Raw genomic sequence first — 24,634 nt, forward strand, 5'->3', positions numbered from 1 at the left:
CAGAGATCCTTTGTGATGAGGCAATGGTTCTGAAGTTTGATTTTGACGTGTTTATAAGAATCTATACATGTAATAAAATATCATAATTATACACAAAGATGTAAAAAACAATGAGTGCATGAAAAAACTAGTAGAATCCAAGTAAAGTCTATGCCTTACTTGGATTGAAATATGCTAATGTTAATTTCCTGGTTTTGCTCATGTATTCTAGTTACATAATGTTACCATTTCAACTCAAACAGTAAATTATATGGCCTCTTAGCTAAAAGTATATTGTTTAGTCACTCTTAGCTCCCTTTCTAGACTTTACAGTTACTTTCTGCAACTTCCCTGAGTTAGTGTGGTCAAGGCAGCTAAGTTTATATTAAGAGTTTATGCTCCTGAATTTTATAGTACAGGTTTGAATATAGCGGTCTGTGAAGACATAATCTCTCACCACATCCCCTACCCCTCGCCCTTTGCATCTAAGTTCAGTGATGTGGCTGAGTTCTGGAGAATGAAATGTAGGTCAAAGTGGTGTATGTCACTTCTAGGCCTGGCCAACAAAACTCTTCCAAGTGGTCCTCTATCATTGTCCTCTTCCAACTGAATTTCAACACCCGAGGTGACTGTGGAAACCATGTGTTGAAGATTTCAGAGCCTCCATTAGCCTGATGGCATGAAACACACCACCCCCAACATCCCAGGGCCAACTGGATTTCACATGAGCAAGAAAAAATTTTTGGTATCACACCACTGAGGTTTCAGGGTTTATCTGTTATAGCAACTACTCTACCTTAAGTAACACATGGAGAATATTAAACCAATCAGGAAACATAATACTAAATAGAAAAATAAAACCTGTATGAACAATAATATTTTTTGTAAATACATATATACATACACATATAGACATACTTACATACACAAATGGTTCCTTACATAACTAAATGAAAGATAAAGTGTATCAAGAAATGGAATATAGTTTGATGTGGTCCCAGTGGTCTATGTTTGGCTTTGTTGCCCGTGTTTTGGTATCAAATCCAAGAAATCATTGCCAAGACAAATGTCAAGATGTTTTCCCTATATGTTTTCTTCAAAGAGTTTTATAGTTTCAGGTCTTACATTTAAGTCCTTAATCTATTTTGAGTTAATTTTAGTGTATGGTGTAAGATAAGGGTCCAATTTCATTCTTTTTCATCTGGATATCAGTTTTCCCAGCAGCATTTGCTGAAAAGACTATCCTTTTCCCATTGCATGTTCTTGGCATGCTGGTCAATTATTGGTTGATCAAACATACATAGATGTATTTCTGGGTTCTCTATTTTGTTCCATTGGTCTATATGTCCATCTTTATGCCAGCATCTTACTGTTTCAATTACTGTAGGCTTGTAATATATTTTGAAATAGGGAAGTGTGATACCTTTAGCTTTGTTCTTCCTGCCCAAGATTACTTTGGCTTTGTGGGGGTCTGATGTGGTTCCATAGGAATTTTAGGATTGTTTTTTATAGTTCTGTAAGAAAATAATGTGCAACTGGGATTTTGATAGGGACAGCAGTGAATCTGTAGATCATTCTATGGATATGGACATTTTTAATTCCCCCAATCCATGAATCTGGGATATCTTTCCATTTATTTGTGTCTGCTTTACATTCTTTCATCAGCGTTTTATAGTTCTCAGTATATAAGTCTTTCACCTCTTGGTTAAATTTATTCCTAAGTATTTCATTTGGGGGGGAGGGGTGCTACATCAAACTTTACAGCTTCTACACAGCAAAGGAAATAATCAACAGAGTGAAAAGGCATCCTATGCAATGTGAGAAAATATTTTCAAACCATCATTCTGATGAGGAGTTAATATGCAAAATATGTAAGATTATCCTACAACTCAACAGAAAAAAACAAATAACTCAATTTAAAAGTGGGCACATAAATTCAAAATACCTTTCTCCAAAGAAGACATATACCTGGCCACCAGGTATGAAAAAGGTGCTCAGTATCACTAATCATTACAGAAATGCAGATCAAAACTACAATATCACCTCACATCTGTTAGGATGGGTAGTACAAAAAAAAAGATATCAACTGTTGGAGAGAATGTGGAGAAAAAGGAACCCTTATACATTGTTGGTGGGAATGTAGAATGATGCAGCCACTATGGAAAACAGTATGGAGGCTCCTTCAAAAATTAAAAATATAACTACTGTATGATCAAGCAATCCAAATTCTGGGCATATTCCAAAAGAAATGAAATCAAGACTTTGAAGAGATACCTGTACTCCCATGTTCATTGCAACATTATTCACAATAGCCAAGATATGGACACAATCCAAATGTCCATGAACAGAGGAATGGATAAAGAAAATGTGTTATATGCATACAATGGAATATCATTCAGCCTTAAAAAAAAAGGAAGAAGTTTTGACATTTATGACAACATGAATGAACCCAGAGGACATCACACCTAGTGAAATAGCCCACTCACAGAGGGATAAATATTGCATGATTCTATTTTTGATATGAGTTATCTAAAATAGTCATACTCATAAAAGGAGAGAATGGAATGGTGGTTGTCAGGGGCGAAAGGGAGGGGGAAATTCAGAATTGCTTTTTAATGGGTATAAAATTTCTGTTATGTAAGATGAATAAGTACTAAAGATCTGCTGTACAACATTGTACCTACAATTAATAATATGCTATGGTACAGTCTAAAACATGTTAAGTAGAGAGATCTCATGTTAAGTGTTCTTACAAAAAAAGGGGAAACAACCACAAGAAATTCTTGAAGGTGATGGATATATTTAGTCCCTTGTTTGTGGTGATGTGTTCACAGATGTACACAAATGTCCAAACTCATCAAGATGTATACATTAAATGTATGGAATTTTTGCATATCAGTTATACCTCAATAAAGCTAAAAAACAATTGGAATATTAAAAAAGCAGATGGGGAAAATATAAAGAGTTCAATTTTTGCACATAAAGATCGAAGTCCTCAAGGAGCATCAAGTGGAGATGTCTACTATGAAGATGCAAATTAAAATTGGGAACTGGAGAAAGGTCTATACTGCAGATAGAGATATGGAGGTAAGCAATGATATATGAGAACATTAAAACAATGGGTTTAGATGCCATCATTTAAAGGAGACAATAAGGAAACAAATAGGCCAGGGTTGAAAACCAGGACATTGCCATATGTGGAGTCAAGAGTGAAAAATCAATGGCTCTTCCCCCCATGTTTCTGAGGTGAAAAGAAATGAGAAGAAACCCTAAAATCAGTTAGCCTGAGATAGTAAATAAGCTCAACACCAACCCACTCTGGGACCTTGGTAAGTCATCAAATTTTTCAATCTTTAAAATGGTGATAAGATTCTTTTGTGGAATCATCACAAGAGTAGAAGATCATGGATGTTAAATTTGTTGATAAATTCCAAAATATCAAGCAGGAGAGAGACATCCTGAAAGAGTGAAGTTGTTACCAGACTCTGGCTTCCTTCCCCATACCTGAGGGAGTAGCGTTTAGGGCCCCAGCTATGAGTTAGCTCCCAGGTAAAGACAAACTAAATATTGTAGCAAAGGAGATAGAAAGTTCACTTGAGCTTCAGGTAAGGTCAAAAAGATGATGTATACATGAAAATAAATCAGAAGAAAAGGCTAAGAGACAGAATGCTGTGAGCTCTTGCTCAAGAATAAGTAAGTAAAACTCTGTATTTAACAATGAAAAGTCCACTTTAGCAGACGTAAGCAGAGGAGTAAAATGTTTGAGTTTTAGTCAGTATTCACCTGGGAGGAGAGAGTTATTAAAAGCAGAGTTGGGTTAAAACAAATAACACATGATAAATTGGTTTTTTAACAACTGGAGACAAAGATCAATTAAAAGTTTTTAAATGATGCTTCCTTAAGGTCACCTAAGAATAACAAAAAGAAAGACCTTACTAGCAGGTCACTGCGATCCCCTTTCCAAGTTCAACAACATACCTTCACTTCATCTCATTTACTTATTGGACAATTATTTAGTATGTCATTTCAACAGAAAGTTGCATGGTAAAAACAAAATCTGGGTCAATATCCCAATATTAATATCAATATATCTACAAGATAATATTATGTAAAAATCCCACTTCACCACCAGAGACAGACGAGAATATTCTTTTTGAAAAAGACTCTTCCCAGGGCTCCCTTCATGTCTCTGTTCCTCAGGCTGTAGATGAAGGGGTTCAACATGGGGGTCACCACAGTGTACATCACAGCCATGGCAATCTCCTTAACAGGAGAATTACTACTTGACGGACATAAATAGAGACCAATAATTGTCCCATAAAACAGCGACACCACAGAGAGATGGGAGCCACAGGTAGAGAAAGCCTTATGGATACCCCTAACAGAAGGGACCTTGAAAATGGAGGAGACAATTCGTGCATATGACAGGATGATGAGTAGGAATGGAGTGACGAGAATGAGCCCTCCCATGATAAATATCACCAACTCATTGACTTGAGTGTCAGAGCAGGACAGCTTCAGCAGAGCAGACATGTCACAGAAAAAGTGCGGGATCACATTGTCTGCACAAAAACACAATCTGGCCATGAGCAGGGTGTGTAACATGGCATGGAATGTGGTCAGCACCCAGGACAGCACCACCAGGGAGAGACAGAGCTTGGGGGTCATGATGGTGCTGTAGCGCAGGGGGAAGCAGATGGCCACATAGCGGTCATAGGCCATGGCCACAAGGAGGAAGCTCTCCAGGTCCCCAAAAAACAGGAAAAAGTACATCTGGGTCAGGCAGCCAGCATAGGAGATAGACATGTCTTGGCTCTGCATGTTCTGCAGCAACTTGGGCATTGTGACAGAGGAAAAACAGAGGTCAGAGAAGGATAAATTGCTGAGAAACAAATACATGGGCGTGTGGAGGTGGGAGTCCAGGCAAATGAGGATGATGATAAGGAGGTTGCCCAGGGCCGTGGTAAGATACATCGCCAGGAACAAAGCATAGAACAGGTTTTGCTGCTCTGACTCGATGGGCAGTCCCAGCAGGAGAAACTCTGAGATGACAGTTTGATTCCTTCCTGTCATGCTCTGTCTCCAGTATCTTTAGGAAGAAATAATAGTGTCCATTAAGACCTGAATTAAAAATTAACATAGTTTTATGATACATGGTCTGCTAGGTGATCTGTAAAAGTACTTTATATCACCCTCATCACAACAATCACAATCTCTAAACTCAGAATCTCTATAATTGGAAATGACTTATTTTCTTCATTTCTCTTTATGAGATAACAGTATTCTGTCCTTTCTAAAACGTTCTTAGCCATTAGCTTCTGAGACACAAAATATATCAGTTTTCCTCATACCTTCCCAGGCAGACAGCCTCAGTAACTGTGATTGACTCCTGCTTTGTCAGTATCTTACGTGTTGAAATATCTTCAGGGCTTTTTCCTAAACTCTGTTCACATAATTCTACATATACCACCAAGAAAAACTCATCTACTTGAATTGCTTTGATTGCATTTTAAACTTCAGGTATAGATGTCTCTATAACCTATAAAACTGTATACTCAGTTGCTTAATGATTACCTTACCTTGGATGTATCACACGCATTTTCACTTCAACAGATCCAAAAAAAACCTCATGATCTCCCCCTTCCCCCATCCTATCTCCGTCTCCTGTAATTTCCCATACTCAGTAAAAGGGATACAGGTGCTCCACTCAAAAACCTGAGTTTTTTATTTCATTCCTCCTTTGTCTCATCATCAACATCCAATCTGTCAATAAGTCCTATAGATTACTTATCTTTATCATTCATCCACTCCTTGTTTCCACTGTCACTATCCTAGATTATGTTGGCATCATATCTTGTCTATACTATTGGAACAGCTTCTTAATCACGTCCCTGCTTACATGCTTGAATACTCTCTCCTACAATATTTTTCATTCACACTTTGGCATTCCATAATGAAAAATTGATCACCATTTTCCATAAAGTCTTCATGGATTCTCATTGTTCTTAAGATGCAGGCAAAATTACTTTGAAGGGCAAAAAGTGCTTTATGACCTGACCTTTGCCTACCTCCACAGCTTCATCTGGCCCCACAGTAAAACTCAAATCCCCTTCTCCAGAAAGTCTGGACTTAAAAAGTCACAATTTTTTGCCTCCAGCCTTTTGTGCTTGTTGTTCCTCTTGCCTGGCATCTTCTTCCCTCTGCTCCCTCTTCACCTAGCTTGCCCCTAATTATCCTTCAGGTGTATTACATGTCACTTGCTCATCTAAACCTTCCTTCTTACTCCAGACTCGGTGAGAACAAACTGCTATGTTCCACAGTATCCTGTGCTTGCCCCTTAGCACTCAATGCTATTGGGAATATTTGTTTATAACTGTCTTCACTCTCAGATGGTAAACTCCATGCAGGAAAGGCCATGTCTGCCCTCACGACTGCAGCAGAGCTAGCACCTGGCAGAGTACTTGGATGTAGCCCATGTTTCATAAATATTTATTGGCTGTGCTTCAGGCTGAGACATGCATTCTTACAGCTTGAAAGGCAGCAAAAATCCTTTTAAGTTAGAATCACTACTCCTACTAAATCCTCCCAGAACAAGAACTCACTAGCCTCAACCATTTAGCGCTAAATTTGACACTTTATTACAGAATTTATGGATGCAATTTTGTGCCTGTGGAAAACGTTAGGGTACCTCAGACACATTATCCTTTTCACTACTATAGATGATATAGATAATAGATATAGATATATGTATATAGATAGCTATGGAAATGTATATAATCCCCTATTGGTTCTGTTTCTCTGGGGAACCCTGACTAATTCATCTCAGTGTGCCTCAAAACTGACAAAGCAGAGGAGAAGCATTAAGAGATGTTGGAAGCTTCTTCATTACAGACATAACTGAGTCCAACTGTTGGGAGTTCCACTCCCCTGATGCTGTTTGATCCAGCCACATTAACAGTTTTTTACACTTGGACATTACGTACTGGTATTATGGTGGGAAGAAACATCTAGGGAAAATCACACACTTGGTTTCTCAGAATTTGGCTTTCCTGGTAGATAACTTGGACCTGACTCTTGTGTCAAGGGCGTGACTGGGGACCACAAAGCAGAGACAGCATTTGCAGATGCTGCCACTGATGATGTACTCAGCCTGGGCTTGCATATAAAAATCACCTAGGGCAGTCCTTCTAAAATTTAATGTCCATGTGAATCACCTGGAAGTTCTGGGAAAACACTGATTCTGCCTGAGTAGTCCAGCTTCTATATTTTAATCTGCACCCAGTAAATGCCCATGCTGTGGTCCATGGATGACACAGTGAGTAGCAAGGACATATGATGCTCTTAAAAATAAATATTATTGGGCCCCCTCAGATAAATGTAACCACAGTCTCTGAGAGGAGACCTATGCAAAATTTTTGAAAATTCTCAGGTGATTCTAAAACAAAGCAACACTCAGAACTATTGCATTAATGCTTACCTCAAGAACTGTCATTATGTTGAAGTTATACAACCTTGAGGGCATCCATTACACAGTAAGTAATGTTTATGAATGCTACATTAATAAAATGATTATAACTGGTGAACATTAATCAAAATATTTCTAGAATGTGGGGAAGTCTTGGGAGACTGAAAGGTGGAGAAGAAGAGGATTATCACACCTGAAAACTATCCTATGGAACATCATACAACCTGGGAAAACTAGACTGTCAAGTTAGAAGGACCCTAAGAGACCAGCTCATTCACTCTCTGCCCAACTTACCCAGTGTGTCTGAGGGTGACTCCAGGACTCTGGTCTGAGATTCTGTTCCCATTTATTCACTAAGGCTTGTTAAATAACAGCTTCTATAGTTTTCACCTGTTACTGCAACATCCCTTCTCAAAATCCTATTCTACACATCCCTGAGCCTAGGGGACGCTGGATCCCAGATGAGTCTAGATCCTAGAGGAACTCATTAAAGACAAAGTAATTACCCAAGACCTCCCTAGGACAAATGCTCTCAGAGTCCTGGAGCAGTGACTGATTACAGTCACTTAGCACACCTGACTATAATTTGAGGCAAGATGGTGATGGAGAGAAGCTCAAGTATGGATGCTTAATCCCTGCTTGTTTAGGGAATGGACAGTAGCCCTGTGGGACTGGAGCCTACGTTTTGGGAGGTGAAGGAAGATGGTTGGAGAAGCCATACAAACAAGCAGGGACCAGACTGTGAATATCCTAAAACATCTTAGGATTGTAGAAGGCATTATCCTGTGAGCAACAATAAGCCATTAGTGGCCCTTGATGGAGTGTCATGAAAGACATATATTTTGGAAAGATTCTCAGGGTGATAGAATCTCTTTTGACAATCCAAGTCCCTATAAACCTACCCCGGAGGAGAGAGAAACCTGCAGCTGACAAGGATTAGATCTCTATGACCCACCATAAGCAGATATATGGAAAGGACAAGAATAAGAGACAAGATAAACACTCTCAGATCACGTTCAATTATTCCTCAAGCCAAGTAAAAAAAGAAATGCAGTTTGAATCCCACTGAAGTACTTCTAGCTCCTTAGCTCTCTAGGAAAACCTTAATAGCACCCCACCACCATCATCATCTCTCCTACTCTCCAAATGTCAGACTAACTCTTAGTCTCCAGTTCTTCCTTGTGTTGCAATTGGTCACAAGGCCAATAGCTAACATTTATAACTCCTGCTCTCACTACACATTCCACGTTCGCCCTGGCCATCATCCCAGCTTGATGGAGTTTTTGACACAGTGGTAATGCAAGCCTTAATCCCTAGGCATATGAATCCTCCTTGGTCTCGCCCTTATTGGGTTGTTATACTTTTCATTAACATTTATTACTGAACATGAAAATACTAAGTGGCATTTAAAGAATTCCCCAGAATTTCAGACATGGTCCTCTCTGCTCTACTCGGGTGGAGCAACACAAATGATGGGTTTTTTCCCTTGGTGATCAATATCACCACCCCAGGCAGAATGGCAACCCTGCTCTTTATATTATCAGTTCATATAAGAACTACAAAAAGTCCAAGTCATAGGCTCAACTTCCAATTCAGTGAAACCATTGTTACATCTCCAGTAAAATTTCTCCTCCCTTGATAACCATATAAGACACCTCTTGCACACCAGTTTCAATTCTCTGGCCACAGCTGCAGTAACCAGCTCTGCCATAACTTCAACTAGCTGCAGTAAATGCAATCTGACAGTACCTCACCTCAGTTCTGCTCCACATGCTCCTTTCTTCCTAAAGGGACTTCTCTGACTCCACGAACAGGATGTCATGAGGAACTTTCTTGATACTCATACAAATATTTAGATGTATGACCCACTTTGACTGAATCATTGTAGAGAGTATGAGGTAGAGATGAAGGTTCATTTTTTTTTTGCATACAGAAATCCAATTTTTCAAGCACTGATTGTTGAAAAGACTATTCTCCACTGAATTGTCTTTACACCTTTGTCAATGATCAATGAACAATATGAGTGGATCTATTCCTGGACTCTATATGCTATTCTATGCTCTCTGTACTGATCTATATTTCTATCTCTTCTCTAATACCACAATTTTCTGATTATTTTAACTTCATAGTAAGTCTGGAAACCAAGTAATGTGAGTTTTCCTACTTTGTTCCTTGTTTCCAATCAAATTTGGTCTTCTTAGTTTCTTTGCCTATACACACAAATTTTATTATCAGATTCTCAATTTGTACCAAAAGAAATCCTGTTGGAATTTTGATTGGAATTGTATCAGATCTCTAGATCAGTTTCAGAAGAGTCAACATCTTAAAAATATTTAGCCTTCCAATCCATGAACATGTTATAACTATCCATTGCCTTATTATCTGTGTGATTTCTTTATTTTTATTTTGTGTGTATGTCATAGCCTAAAGAGGCTTTTATTTATTTATTTTTTATTGAGATAACATTGGCTTATAACATTATATAAATTTCATTGGCTTATAACATAATATAAATTTATGTAAATTTACATCATTACATTTCATTTTCTGTGTACATTATATTATGTTGACCTCCCAAAGACTAATTACCATCCATCACCATACATATGTGCCTAATCATCCTTTTTGCCCGCCTCCCTCCTCCCTTTCCCTCTTGTGACTACCAATCCAATCTCTGTCTCTACGAGTTTGTCTGTTGTTGTTTTTATCTTCTATTTACAAGTGAGATCATACTGTATTTGACTTTCTCCCTCTGACATATTTCACTTAGCATAGTACCCTCAAGTTCCATCCATGTTGTCACAAATGGCAAGATTTCATCTTTTTTATGGCTTTGTATTTCATCGTGTATATATACCACATCTTCTTTATCCATTCGTCCCTTGATGGGCACCTGGGTTGCTTCCAAGTCTTGGCTATTGCTAATAATGCTGCAATGAACTAGGGATGCATAAGTCTTTATGCATGTGCGTTTTCATGTTCTTTGGATAAATACCCAGCAGTGGAATAGCAGGATCATATAGAACTATACTAAGAAGTCCTATTCTTAGCATTTTGAGGAATCTCCATACTGTTTTCCATAGTGGCTGCACCAGTTTGAACTCCCACCAGCAGTGTATGAGAGTTTCATTTTTGCCACATTCCCTCCAACACTTATTTCTTTTCCTGTTAATTATACCCATTCTGATGGGCGTGAGGTGATATCTCATTGAAGTTTTGATTTGCATTTCCCTAATAATTAGTGATGTTGAACATGTCTTCATGTGCCTGTTGGCCATCTGTATATCTCCTTAGAAAAAACGTCTGTTCAGATCTCTTGCCCATTTTTTAATTGGGTTGTTAGTGTTTTTGTTATTGAGATGTATGAGTTCTTTACATATTTTGGATACTAACCACTTATCAGACATATGGTTTGCAAATACCTTCTCCCAATTGTTAGGTTGTCTTTTCGTTTTGTTGATCGTTTCCTTTGCTGTGCAGAAGCTTTTTAGTTTGATCCCATTTGTTTATTTTTTCTATTGTTTCCTTTGCCTGGTCAGACATGGTACTTGAAAACATGCTGCTAAGACCAGTGTTGAAGAGCGTGCTGCCTATGTTTTCTTCTAGAAATTTGGTGGTTTCAGGTCTTACATTCAAGTTGTTAATCCATTTTGAGTTAATTTTTGTGTACGGCAAAGGATAATGGTCTGCTTTCATTCTTTTGCATGTGGCTGTCCAGTTTTCCCAACAACATTTATTGGAGAGACTCTCCTTTCTCCATTGCATGTTCTTGGTTCCCTTGTCGAAAATTAGCTGTCCACAGATGTGTGAGTTTATTTCTGGGCTCTTGATTCTGTGCCGTTGATCTGTGTGTCTATTTTTGTGCCAGAACCAGGCTGTTTTGACTACTATAGATTTGTAGTACATTTTGAAATCAGGGAGTGTGATACCTCCAGCTTTATTATTTTTTCTCAGAATTCCTTTGGCTATTTGGAGTCTTTTGTTTTTCCATATAAATTTTAGGATTCTTTGTTCTATTTCTGTGAAAAATCTCGTTGGAACTTCATATCAAAGATTGCATTGAATCTGTAGATTGCTTTAGGAAATATGGACATTTTAACAAAAAATTGGAAGAGTTTGAGAAGGATAGGTATTAAGTCTTCTTTGAATGTTTGGTAGAATTCACCAGGGAAGCCATCTGATCCTGGACTTTTATTTTGGGGGAAGTTTTTGATTACTGTTTCAATCTCCCTACTGGCGATTGGTCTACTGAAATTCTCTATTTCTTCTTGATTCAGTTTTGGAAGGTCATATGATTCTAAGAATTTATCCATTTCTTCTAGATTATCCAATTTGTTGGTGTATAGCTTTTCAAAGTATTCTCTTAGAATCTTTTGCATTTATGAGGTGTCAATTGTAATTTCTCGTCTTTCATTTCTGATTTTATTTATTTGAGCTTTCTATTTTGGGGACATAGATATTTACAAGTGTTATATCCTCTTGTTGGATTTTTCCCTTTATCATTATGTAGTGCCCTTCTTTGTCTCTTGCTACAGTTGTTTTACACTCTATTTTGTCTGATATAAATATTGCTACCATAGCTTTCTTTTCATGGTCATTTGCGTGGTGTATCTTTTTCCATCCCTTCACTTTCAGTTCGTGAGTGTCTTTAGGACTCAAGTTTGTCTCTTGTATGCAGCATATATATACGTCTTTTTTTTTATACAATCAGCCACCCTGGGCCTTTTTTTTTTTTTAATTTTTGGTACGGAAGATTGTCGCTAACATCTGTAACAATCTTCCTCTGTTTTGTATGTGGGATACCACCATGGTATGGCTTGATGAGCAATGTGTAGGTCCATGCCTGGGATCTGAACCAGTGAACTCCAGGCCGCAGAAGTGGAGCATGTGAACTTAACCTCCAAACTATGCCTTTTGATTGGAGCAGTTAGTCCACTGACATTTAAAGTAGCTATTAATAAGAATGTACTTATGCCATTTTGTTACCTTTTTCTGGGCATTTTAGTAGTTCTTCTCTGTTCCTTTCTTCTTCTCTTGCTCTCTTCCCTTGTGGTTTGATGTCTTTCTTTAGTATTAGGTCTGGGTTCCTTTATCTTAATTTTTTGTGTATTTATTATAGGTTTCTGGTTTGCGATTACCATGAGGTTCATATATAATAACCTACATATACAGCAATCTACATTAAGTTGATGGTCTCTTAAGTTTGTGCTCTTGCTAAAAACTGTACTCTTTTACTTCCCTCCTCCTAAATTTGATATCATATCTAACCTCTTTTTGATGCATGTGATCCATTACTCTCTTATCATGGAAATAGATAATTTTAGTACTTTTGTGTTTTGATCTTCATATTAGCTTCATAGGTGGTTGGTCTGCTACCTTTACTGTATATTTACCTTTGCCAGTGATTTTATTGTTTTTTGATAATTTTCTTATTCCTCTTTGTGGTCTTTTCTTTTCCACTTAAATAAGTCCCTTTAACACTTCTTGTAAGACTGGTTTCTTGGTGATAAACTCCTTTAGTTTTTGCTTGTCTGGAAAACTTTTATCTCTCCTTCCATTTTGAATGATAACCTTGCCCAGTATTCTTGGCTGTAGGTTTTTTCCTTTCAGCAATTTAATTATATCATGGCACTACCTTCTAGTGTGTAAGGTTTCTGCTGAGAAGTCAGCTGATAGCCTTACAGGATTTCCTTTGTATGTAACTTGCTGCAGTTCTCTTGTTTTTAGGATTCTCTCTTTACCTTTAATTCTTGACATTTTAATTATAATGTGTCATGGTGTGGGCCTCTTTGGGTTTATCTTGTTTGGTGCTCTCTGTGCTTCCTGTACCTGGATGTCTGTTTCCTTCCTTAAGTTAGGAAAGTTTTCGGCTATTATTTCATCAGGTAGATTCTCTGCCTCTTTGTCTGTATCTTCTCCTTCTGGGTTGCCTATAATATAGATGTTAGTGCACTTGATGTTATCCCAGAGACCCCTTAGACTGTCCTCATTCTTTTTAACTCTTTTTTCTTTTATCTGTTCAGTTTGGGTGATTTCCTCTAGTCTTTCATCCAGCTTGCTGATCTGTTCTTCTGCATCATCTACTCTGCTATTGAGTCCCTCTAGTGAATTTTTCGTTTTCATTATTGTATTCTTCATTTCTGATTAGTTCCTTTTTATATTTTCCCATTCTTTGTTGAAGTCCTCTCTGAGATCATCCACTCTTCTCCCAAAATCAGTGAGCATTTTTATGGCTATTTGTTTGTATTCTTTATCAGGTAGATTATTTATCTCTGTTTCATCAGTTCTTTTTTCTGAGGATTTGTTCTGTTCCCTTATTTGGAATGTACTCCTTTGTCTCCTCATTTTGCCTCTTTCTCTGTGCTTATATCTATGTATTAGGCAAATCAGCTAAATCTCCTGATCTTGAAGACGTAGCCTTATGTAAGAGATGCCTTATGAGGCCCAGTAATGTGCTTTCCTCTCGTCACTAGTTCCAAATGTTCCAGGAGCATCTCCTGTGTGGGTTATGTGTATCCTTATGTTGTGGCAAGGTTGCTCTTGCTGGAGGTGCCAAGGGAGCTGGGCTGTCACCCTGGCCAGTAGTGGTAATGCTCAGCTGTGTGTGGCTTCTATGGTCCCTTCAGTCACTTTATCAGGCATGGGGAGCCCCAGCACAGTTGGCTGCAAGGTCTAATAGCACTTTCCTGTTGCAGTTTTTCTGTTAAGTGAGTAGGTTATGATTTCTTTAATCAGTGTTGTGTGATTTTTTAAGATATATATCTTGCATATATTGTGTAAGATTTGTATATAATGATTTAATGGTTTGGTGCTATTGTAAATGGTACTTAAATGTGTTTTGTAACTTTCCACATATTAATTGATAGTTGATGTAAATATAATTTTAATGTATTAATGTTATTTATACATATACACAACTTTTTACTATATTTATTTTCTATCCTATGACCTTACTAAACTCACTTATTAATTCTAGAACTTTTTAAATGTTCTTTGGATTTTATACATAGACAATTATGTTGCCTATTAATAGAGATGGTTTAATTTCTTACTTTCCAACCTGTAAACTTTTTATTTATTTTTCTTGCCCTTTTTCACTGCCTAGGACTTCCAGTACAATGTTGAATAAAAGTGCTGACAATAAACAATTTTACTTTGTTGAGCTTAGGGAGACAGCATTCAATCTTTCTCCATTATGATGTTAGCTACAGTTTTCTAAAAGTTGCTCTTCCCTCAGGTTGAGGAAGTTTCATTCCATTCCCTGTTTGCTGAGAGTTTTAATCACAAATTGGTTAAATTAATGTTGAATTTTTTTGTCAAAGACCTTTTCTGCGCCTATGGAGATGATTTTTTTTCCAGATAAAATTCCCTTTTTAAAAGCAAAGGACCACTTGACAGCAATGTGACACACGATCCAAAGAACTGAAATTTGGAATATAGCTTTAATTAAATAGTTTCTTTAAGGTTTCACACCATGGTGGAGATTTCTTTAGCATATGGGTTTTTCCTTTAGTTCTTGATATGATCATTTAGATTGATCAATTTTTGAATGTTGAAGCAGCTTCTGATTCCCAGATAAATTCCACTTGATAGTGATGTATTATGTTTTTCATATATTGTTACATTCTATTTGTTTGTATGTTTGATTTTTAGTGTCTATGTTCATGAAGAATATTGGTTTATAGTTTTCTTGTAATGTCTTTACATGGTGTTTGTACCAGGAACTCATTAAAGCAGTTGATAAGTAGTTCCTCATCTCTTATATTCTGGACAAGTTTGCACAGAATTAGCATTACAGGCATACCTCAGGGATAGCACGGGTTTAGTTCCAGACCACCACAATAAAGTGAATATTGCAATAAAGCGAGTCACACAATTTTTTCATTTTCCAGTGCATGAAAAGTTATGTTTACACTATACTGTAGTCAATGAAGTGTGGGATAGCATTATGTCTAAAAAAATATACATATCTTAATTTAAAAAGACTTTATTGCTTTAAAAAAATGCTAACCATCATCTAAGTCTTCAGTAAGATGTAATCTTTTTGCTGCTAGAGGGTCTTACCTCGATGTTGATGGCTGCTGACTGGTTAGGGTGGTGATTGCTGAAGGCTGGGGTGGCTATGAATACCTCTCAAAATAAGACAACAGTGAAGTTTGCCATATTGATTGACCCTTCCTTTCATGAATGATTTCTCTGTGGCATGTGATGCTGTTGGATAGCATTTTACCCACAGTAGAACTTCTTTCAAAATTGGAGTCAATCCTCTCAAACCCTGCCACTGCTTTATCAACTAAGTTTATGTAATATTCTAAATCCTTTGTTGTCGTTTCAACAGTCTTCACAGCATCTTCACCAGGAGTAGATTTCATCTCAAGAAGCCACTTTCTTTGCCCATCTGTAAGAATCTTTGCCTCATCCATTAAAGTTTTATCATGAGATTGCAGCAATTAATTCACATCTTCAGGCTACACATCTAATTCTAGTTCTCTTACTATTTCCACCAAATCTGGGGTTACTTCCTCCACTGAAGTCTTGAACCCCTCAAAGTCATCTATCAGGGTTGGAATCAACTTCTTCCAAACTTCTGTTAATGTTGATATTTTAACTTCTTCCTATGAATCACAAATGTACTTAATGGCACCCAGAATGATGAATCTTGTCTAGAAGGTTTTCAATTTACTTTGCCCAGATCAATCAGAGGAATCACTATCTACAGCAGCTATATCCTTATGAAATGTATTTCTTAAATAATAAGACTTGAAAGTCAAAATTACTTTTTGTTCCATGGGCTGCAGAATAAATGTTGTTAACAGGCATGAAAACAATATTAATCTCATTGTACATTCTCCATTAGAGCTCTTGGGTGACCAGGTACATTGTCAATAAGCAGTTTCTTTGGAAAAGAATCTTTTTTTCTGAGCTCTCAACAGTGGGCTTAAAATATTCAGTAAACCACATTGTAAACAGATGTGCTGTCATACAGGCTTTGTTGTTTCATTTACAGAGCATAGGCAGAGTAGATTTATTGCAATTCTTAAGGGCCCTAGGATTTTCAAAATAGTAAATGAGCATTGGCTTCAACTTAAAGTCACCAGCTGCATTTGTGCCTAACAAGAGAGTCTGGCTGTCCTTTGAGGCTTTGAAGACAGGCATTGACTTCTCTCTAGCTATGAAAGTCCTAGATGGTCTTCTTATAAGACTATTTCACTTACTTTGAAAATCTGATGTTTAGCATAGCTACCTTCATTAATTATCTTAGTTAGATCTTAATAACTTGCTGCAGCTTCTACATCAGCACTTGCCGCTTCATCTTGCACTTTTATGTCATGGAGATGGCTTCTTTCCTTAAACTTCATAAACCAACCTCTGCTAGCTTCAAACTTTTCTTCTGCAGCTTCCTCACCTCTCTCAGCCTTCACAGAATTAAAGAGAGTTAGAGATTTGCTCTGGATTAGGCTTTGGCTTAAGAGAATGTTGAGACTGATCACTTCTGTCCAGACCACTAAAACTTTCTCCATATCAGCAATATGGCTGTTTCACATTCTTATCATTTGTATGCTCACTGGAGTAGCACATTTAATTTCCTTCAAGAACTTTTCTTTGTATTCACAACTTGGCTAACTGTTTGGTGCAAGAGGCCTAGCTTTCAGCCTATCTAGACTTTCAACATGCCCTCCTCACTCAGCTTAATCATTTCTAGCTTTTGATTTAAAGTGAGAGATATGTGACTCTTCCTTGAACTTGAACACTTAGAGGCCACTGTAGTGTTATTAATTACCCTAATTTCAACACTTTTGTGTCTCAGGGAATAGAGAGGCCCAAGGAGAAGGACAGAGATGGGAGAATGGCTGGTTAGTGTAGTCAGAATACACGACATTTATTGATTAAGTTCCCCATCATATGGGCACAGTTCATGGTGCCCAAAAACAATGACAATAGTAACATCAAAGATCGCTGATCACAGATCACCATAACAAATATAACAATAATGAAAAACTTGAAATACTGCAAAATTTACCAAAATGTGACACAGAGAAATGAAGTGAGCAAATGCTGTTTGAAAAATGTTGCTGATAGACTTGCTTGGTGCAGGGTTACCACAAATCTTCAATGTATAAAAAATGCAATATCTAAAAGTACAATAAAGTGAAGTGCAATAAAATGAGGTATGTGTGTATTTCTTCCTTAACTGCTTCATATAATTAACCAGTAAAGCCATCTGGTCCTGGAGTTTTCTTTGTCAGAGAGGTCTTAGCTACAAATTCAATTTCTTTAATAGAAATGACTATTGAAGTTATCTATTCTTTGTGAGTGAGCTTTGGAAATTGTGTTTTTCAACAAGTTTATCCATTTCATCTAACTTGTAGCATTTATGGGCATATAATTGTTCATACTATTCCATTATTATTCTTCTAATGTCTGTAGGAGTTTGTAGTGATATTCTTTATTTCTTTCCTGATATTTATATTTTGTGTTTTTCTTTTTTCTCCTCTTATTCATTTGGACTAAAAGTTTATCTATTCTATTTAGCTTTTCAAAGAACTAACTGTTGGTTTCAATGATTTTTATGCTTCATTTTTCTGTTCTCAATTTCACTGATTTCTGCTCTTTGTGTTATTTCTTTTCTTTCTTTTGCTTTAATTTGTTCTTCTTTTCCTATGTACTTATGTTGGAAGCTTAGATCACTGATTTGAGACTGCTCATTGATTAGTTCTTTTGTAATATAAGCATTTGATGCTATGTATTTTCCTTTCAGTACTGCTTTAGCTGCATCCTACTAATTTTGAAATGCTATCTTTTCATTTTAATTCAAAATATTTTATAATTTTCTTTATGACTTCCTATTTGACCCATGGGTTATTTAGAAATGTGCTGCTTATTTTCCAAATATTTGAGATATGGCGACTTTGTACCAAGTATAAAAATCATTTCCAGGCACACTGTGGATCTAAATGCAAAAGAATATTACAATAGAACAGAACAATAAAGCTTCTAAAAGATAATATAGAATATCACCAGAACTTTTGAGGAAGAAAAGATTTCATTACAAGTAATAAAAAGCATTGACTATAAAGGGAAACGTTGCTATAAAAGACTACATTTATTTTTTTTTAATTCTGCAATCAAAAGATACCATAAGAGTGAAATATCTTGCAAGTCACAAATTATAAGAAGATATTTGCAACACATATAACATACATAATAGTCTAGGATAGTTTAAAGTTATTGTATCCAGAATAAAGAACGCCTACAAGTCAATAAGAAAAAAATTTAATAGGAAAATGAACAAGGGGCTTAAACAGACATTTTATAAAAGAGGATATCTGAATGACCAGTAAATACAAAAAGAGGCTCAATCTCATTAGATACCAGAGAAATACAAAAAATGAGATACCACTACACATTCACCAGAATAACTAAAATAAAAAAAATACTGTCAATATTAGTGTTGGTAAGGATGTGAAGAAACTAGAATTCTCATATTCTTCTTGGAGATGTGCAATTTGGTGTGATTGCTTTGGAAATATCTTTGGTAATGTCTACTATATTAGAATGCAGGCCTACTCTATGACCCAGAAATTTTACTCCTAGGTATTTATCCAATAGAAAGGTATACATATATGTAAGAAAATACATATACAAAAATATTCATAGTAGCATTATCTGTAATAGCTACTCAGAAATCAAAAGGAACATACTACCAACACATACAACTATATGGATGAATCTCAAAACATCATGCTGAGCAAAAAGAACACCAAAAAATACAAAAGAGTACATACTATATGATTCCCATTTATTTGAAGTTCAAAACCAGGAAATCTAATCTATTATTTAGTGACAGAAATCAGATCAGTATACAACTGGATCAGAGGATGACTGATTGCAAAGGATCACAAGGGAACTGTGGGCTGACTGAAACCTAGATTTGGACTGGAATTGAGGTCATCTGAGCACTTACATTTGTCAAAACTCATTGAACTATCCACTTAAAAGGGGTGCATTTTATTGTATGTAAACTATATTTCAATAAAAATTTTCAGTGGCTGGCCCAGTGGCATAGTGGTTAAGTTTGCACACTCCACTTCAGTGGCCCAGGGTTCGCAGGTTCAGATCCTGTGGACCTAGCACCACTTATCAAGCCACACTACGATGCATCCCACGTAAAACAGAGAAAGATTTGCACAGATGTTAGCTCAGTGATGATCTTCCTTAAGCAAAAAGAGGAAGATTGGCAACAGATGTTAGCTGAGGGCCAATCTTCCTCACAAAAAATATTATTTTCAGAATACATGAGATTCAGAGCAAGGAAAGTTATCAGAGATAAAGAGAGGCATTACAGAGTGATAAAGGGCTCAGTTCTCTACGAGGCTATAGCAATCCTTAACATATATGCACCCAACAACCAAGCATGTAATATGTGAGGGAAAAACTGCAAGAAGAAATAGGTGAATCTACTATTAGAGTTGGAGACTTCGACACCCCTCTCTCAGAAATGGACAGATCCAGTAGGCAGAAAATCAGTAAGAACATAGTTGAACTCAACACCACCATCAATCAACTGGGTATAATGGACATCTACGGACTACTTCATCCAACAACAGTGGAATATACACTCTTCTCAGGTTCACATAGAATATTCACCAAGGCACACCACATTCTAGGACAGAAACACACCTTAACAAATTTAAAAGAATAGACATCATACAATGTCTGCTGTCAGGCCACAGTGGAATTAAACCAGAAATAAATAACAGAAAGATACCTAGAAAATCCAAAAATGTTTGGCAATTAAACACACACTTCTAAATAACACATAGGTCAAAGAAGATATCTCAAGGGAAATTTCTTAATATTTTGAACTAAATTAAAATACAATTTATCAAAGGCAGTGCCTGAAGGAAATTTATAGTGCCGAATGTATATGTTAGAAAAGAAGAAAGATCTAAAATCAATGATCTAAGTTTCACCTTAGGAAACTAGAAAACGAAGAGCAAATTAAATCCAAAGCAAGGAGAAGAAAATAAATAATAAAAATAAGAGCAGAAATCAATGAAATTGAAAAGAGAAAATCAGTAGAAAAAAATCAATGAAATAAAACCTAGTTCTTTGAAGAGAGCAATAAAATTAATACACCTCTAGTCAAGCTAACTAAGAAAAAAAGAGACAGGACACAAATCACTAATATCAGAAATGAAAGAAGGGACATCACTACAGATCTCATGAATATTAAAAGGATAATAAAAGAATACTATGAACAACTGTATGACCACAAATTTTATAAGCTAGATGAAATAGATCTTGAAATATCTTGAATATTTTGAAAGATCTTTTGAATATCTTAAAAGACACAATCTGCCAAAATTCATACAAAAAGAAATAGACAATCTCAATAAGTCTATATATGTTTTTTACTGAGTCAATATTAATAAACTCCCAAAACAGAGTATCAGGCCCAGATGGGTTTGCCTGTAAATTCTACCAAAAACTTAAGGAAGAAATTATACCAATTTTCCACATTAAGGACACACATAGGCTCAAGTCACAGGATGGAAAAAAATATTCCATTCAAGTGGAAACCAAAAAGAGAGCAAGAGAAGCTATACTTATATCAGACAAAATAGAATTCAAACCAAAAACAGTAACAATAGACAAAAAAAGCCATTACATAATGATAAAAGGGTCAATTCATCAAGAAGATATAACAAATCATAAATATATATGCACTCATCTTTGGAGTACCTAAATATATTAAGCAAATACTAACAGATCTGAAGGGAGAAACAGACAACAGTATAATAATAGTAGGGGACTTCAATATTTCACTTCCAACAATGGATAGATCACCCAGTCACAAATCAACAAAGAAACATCATACTTGAACCATACTTTAGACCAAATGGACCTAACAGACTTATAAAGAACAATCCATCCAACAACAGCAGAATACACATCTTCTCAAGTGCATGTGGAACACTGTCCAGGATAGATCATAAAATGGGCCACAAAAGAAGTCTTAGCAAATTTAAGATTGAAATTATACCAAGTATCATTTCTGACCACAACGGTATGAAACTAGAAGTCAATAACAGAAGGGAAGCTGGAAAATTCACAAATATGAAATTAAACAACACATTCCTGAACAACCAATGGGTCAAGGAATTAATCAAGAGGGAAATCAGTATATATCTTGAAACAAACAAAATAGAAACACAACATGCCAAAACCTATGGGATGCTGCAAAAGCAATTCTAAGGGTTAAGTTTATAGTGATAAACACCTATATTAAAAAAAAAAAAAAAGAAAGATCTCAAGTAAAAAACCTAACTTTACACCTCAGGAAAGAAGAAAAGGAAAAAACTAAACCCAAAGTTAGCACAAGGAACGAAATAGCAAAGATCAGAGCAGAAATAAATGAGATATAAACCAGAAAAACAACAGCAAAGACCAATGAAACTATAAGCTGGTTCTTCCAAAAGATAAACAAAATTGCCAAACCCTTAGTTAGATTTGAAAAAGAGAGAGAGAGAGAGAAAACTCAAAAACTAAAATCAGGAATAAAAAAGGAGACATTACAACTACCACTACAGAAATATAAAGGATCATAAGAGACTACTAGGAACAATCATATACCAACAAATTGGAAAACCTAGAAGAAATGGTTAACTTACTAGAAACATACAACGTACCAAGGCTGAATTATGAAGAAATAGAAAATCAAAACAAATCAATAAAGAGGAAAGAGATTGAGTCAGCAATCAAAACCTCCCAATGAAGAAAAGACAAGAACCAGATGGTTTCATTGATGAATTCTACCAAAAATTTAAAGAATTAATGCCAATCCTTCTCAAACTCTTCCAAAAAATTGAAGAGGAGGAAGCACTCCAAAACTCATTTTATGAGGTCAGCATTACCCTGATACCAAAGCCAGATAAGGACACTACAAGAAAGAAAACTACAGACCAATATCCCTGGTGAATATAGATGCAAAATTCTCAACACAATATTAGCAAACTGAATTCAACAGAAAATTTAAAGAATCATACAACATGATCAAGTGGAAATAAACCCTTGGGTTATTCTTTCTGATGCTACAGCAAACTAAAGCTTATGCACATCAAGGAAAACAACCAACGGAGTGAAAAGTCATCCTTTGGGGGAAGAAAATATTTCCAAACTATCATTCTGATAAGGAGTTAATATCCAAAATATGTTAGAATCTCCTACAACTCAAAAACTAAAAAAAAAAAAAAAAAAAGTAACCCAGTTAAAAACCAGGCAGAGGACTTAAATAGACATTTCTCCAAAGAAGACATACAAATGGCCACGAGGTACATTAAAAGGTGCTCAAAATCACTAATCATCAGGGAAACACAGATCAAAACCACAATGGGATATCATCTCACACCTGTTAGGATGGATAGTGTCAAAAAAAAGATAAGTGTTGGAGAGGATATGGAAAAACTGGAACCATTATATACCGTTGGCTATATATGCAAAGGAAATAGGACCTCGAAGAGGTTTCTGCATCCCCATGTTCATTGCAGCATTATTCACAATAGCCAATATATGGAAACAACTCAAATGTCCATCAAAAAATGAATAGATAAAGAAAATGTGCTATGTATGTACAAAAGAATATGATTCGGCAAAACAAGAAGGTAATCGTGCCATTTGTGAGAACATGGATGAGCCTAGAGGACTTTACGTTAAATGAAATAACCCAGTCATAAGTGGACAGATACTGCATGATTCCACTTATATGAGGTATCTAAAATAGTAGTCAAACTCATAGATAGAGAGAATAGACTGGTGGTTGTCAGAGGCAGCAGGGAAAGGGAAAATGAGAATTGTTTTTCAATGGGTGTAAAGTTTCTGTTATGCAAGATGAGTAAGTACTAAAGCTCTGCTGTACAATATAGTACCTACAATTAATAATATGGCATTGTGTACTCTAAAATATATTAAGAGGATAGATCTCATGGTTAATGCTTCTACAAAAAAAAAGAAAACAAAAACCATCAAAGAACACAAGGAAATTCTTGGAGCTGATGAATATGTTTAGTACATTGGTTGTAGTGAAGGTATCATGGGTGTATGTATATGTCCAAACTCAAGATGGATACATTAAATGTATATGACTTTTATAAATTACACTTCAATAAAGCTTAAAAAACCAAATGGAATAGAAAACAAAGAGCAGATATGGGAGAAATATGAAGAGTTCAATTTTTTGTATGTAAAGACTGAAGTTCTCAAAGAACATCAAGTGGAGGTGCCAACTATGAAATTGAAAATAAAAACAGAGAACTGGAGAAGGGTCTAGACTGCAGATAGAGATGTGGAGGTAAGCATAAATATGAGAGGATTAAAATGATGGGTTTAGATGCCATCCCTTAGAGGAGAGAATAAGAAAACAAATGAACCAATGTTGAAAATCTAGACAATGTCATATGTAGAGCTAAGCTTGAAAAATCAATGGCTACACCCTTTATTTCTGAGGTAGGAGGAAATGAGAAGAAGAAACCCTAAAATCAGATAGTCTGAGATCTTAAGCTCAGTACTGACCCACTCCTGGACCTTGGCAAGTCATGAAAGTTCACATTTTTTAATCTTTAAAATGGCAATTAGATTCCTCTGTGGAAACATTATAAGAGTAGAATAATATTATAGATTTAAAATTTGTTGTTAAATTCCAAAATACTAAGCAGGAGAGAGACATCTTTAAAGAGTGAAGTTCTTAACTCTGGCTTCCTTCCCCATACCTGAGGGAATAACTTTTAGGGCCCTAGCTAGAAGCTACCTCCATGCAAAGACAAACTAAACCATTGTAGAAATGGAAATAGAAAGTTCACTTGAGGTTCAGATCAGGTCAAAAAGATAATGCACACATGAAAATAAATCAGAAGAAAAAAGGCTAAGAGACAGAATGCTGTGAAGAGAAGAGGCAAGTAAAAATCTGTAGTCAACAATAAAATGTCCAGTTTAGCAGAGGTAAGCAGGAAAGTGAGATGTTTCAGTTTTAGTCAGTATGGACCTGGGAGGACGGAGTATTATTTAAAGCAGAGTTTGGGTTTAAAAAATAATAATAACACGTGATAAATTAGTTTTTCAACAACTGGAGACAGAGATTAATTGAAAGTTTTTAAATGATGCTTCTTCAGGGTCACCCAGGAAAAATAGAGG

The 24,634-nt window shown here is 36.1% G+C and overlaps 1 protein-coding gene across 1 annotated transcript; it reads right to left on the minus strand.

Moving 5' to 3' along the window:
• Nucleotides 1–4,101: 4,101 nt before the first annotated feature.
• On the minus strand, nt 4,102–5,052 carry LOC103562937 (olfactory receptor 1468-like). The gene has a single exon (XM_070563760.1). It carries the CDS (start codon nt 5,050–5,052, stop codon nt 4,102–4,104), a length of 951 nt encoding a protein of 316 aa, XP_070419861.1.
• Between the last annotated feature and the right edge of the window lie 19,582 nt (nt 5,053–24,634).

This window comes from Equus przewalskii, chromosome 10 (assembly GCF_037783145.1).
Source record: "Equus przewalskii isolate Varuska chromosome 10, EquPr2, whole genome shotgun sequence".
NCBI lineage: Eukaryota > Metazoa > Chordata > Mammalia > Perissodactyla > Equidae > Equus > Equus przewalskii.

Bases quoted from the DNA above. Each gene is read 5' to 3' on its own strand.
- LOC103562937 (XM_070563760.1), bottom strand. From the start codon at position 5,052: ATGACAGGAAGGAATCAAACTGTCATCTCAGAGTTTCTCCTGCTGGGA.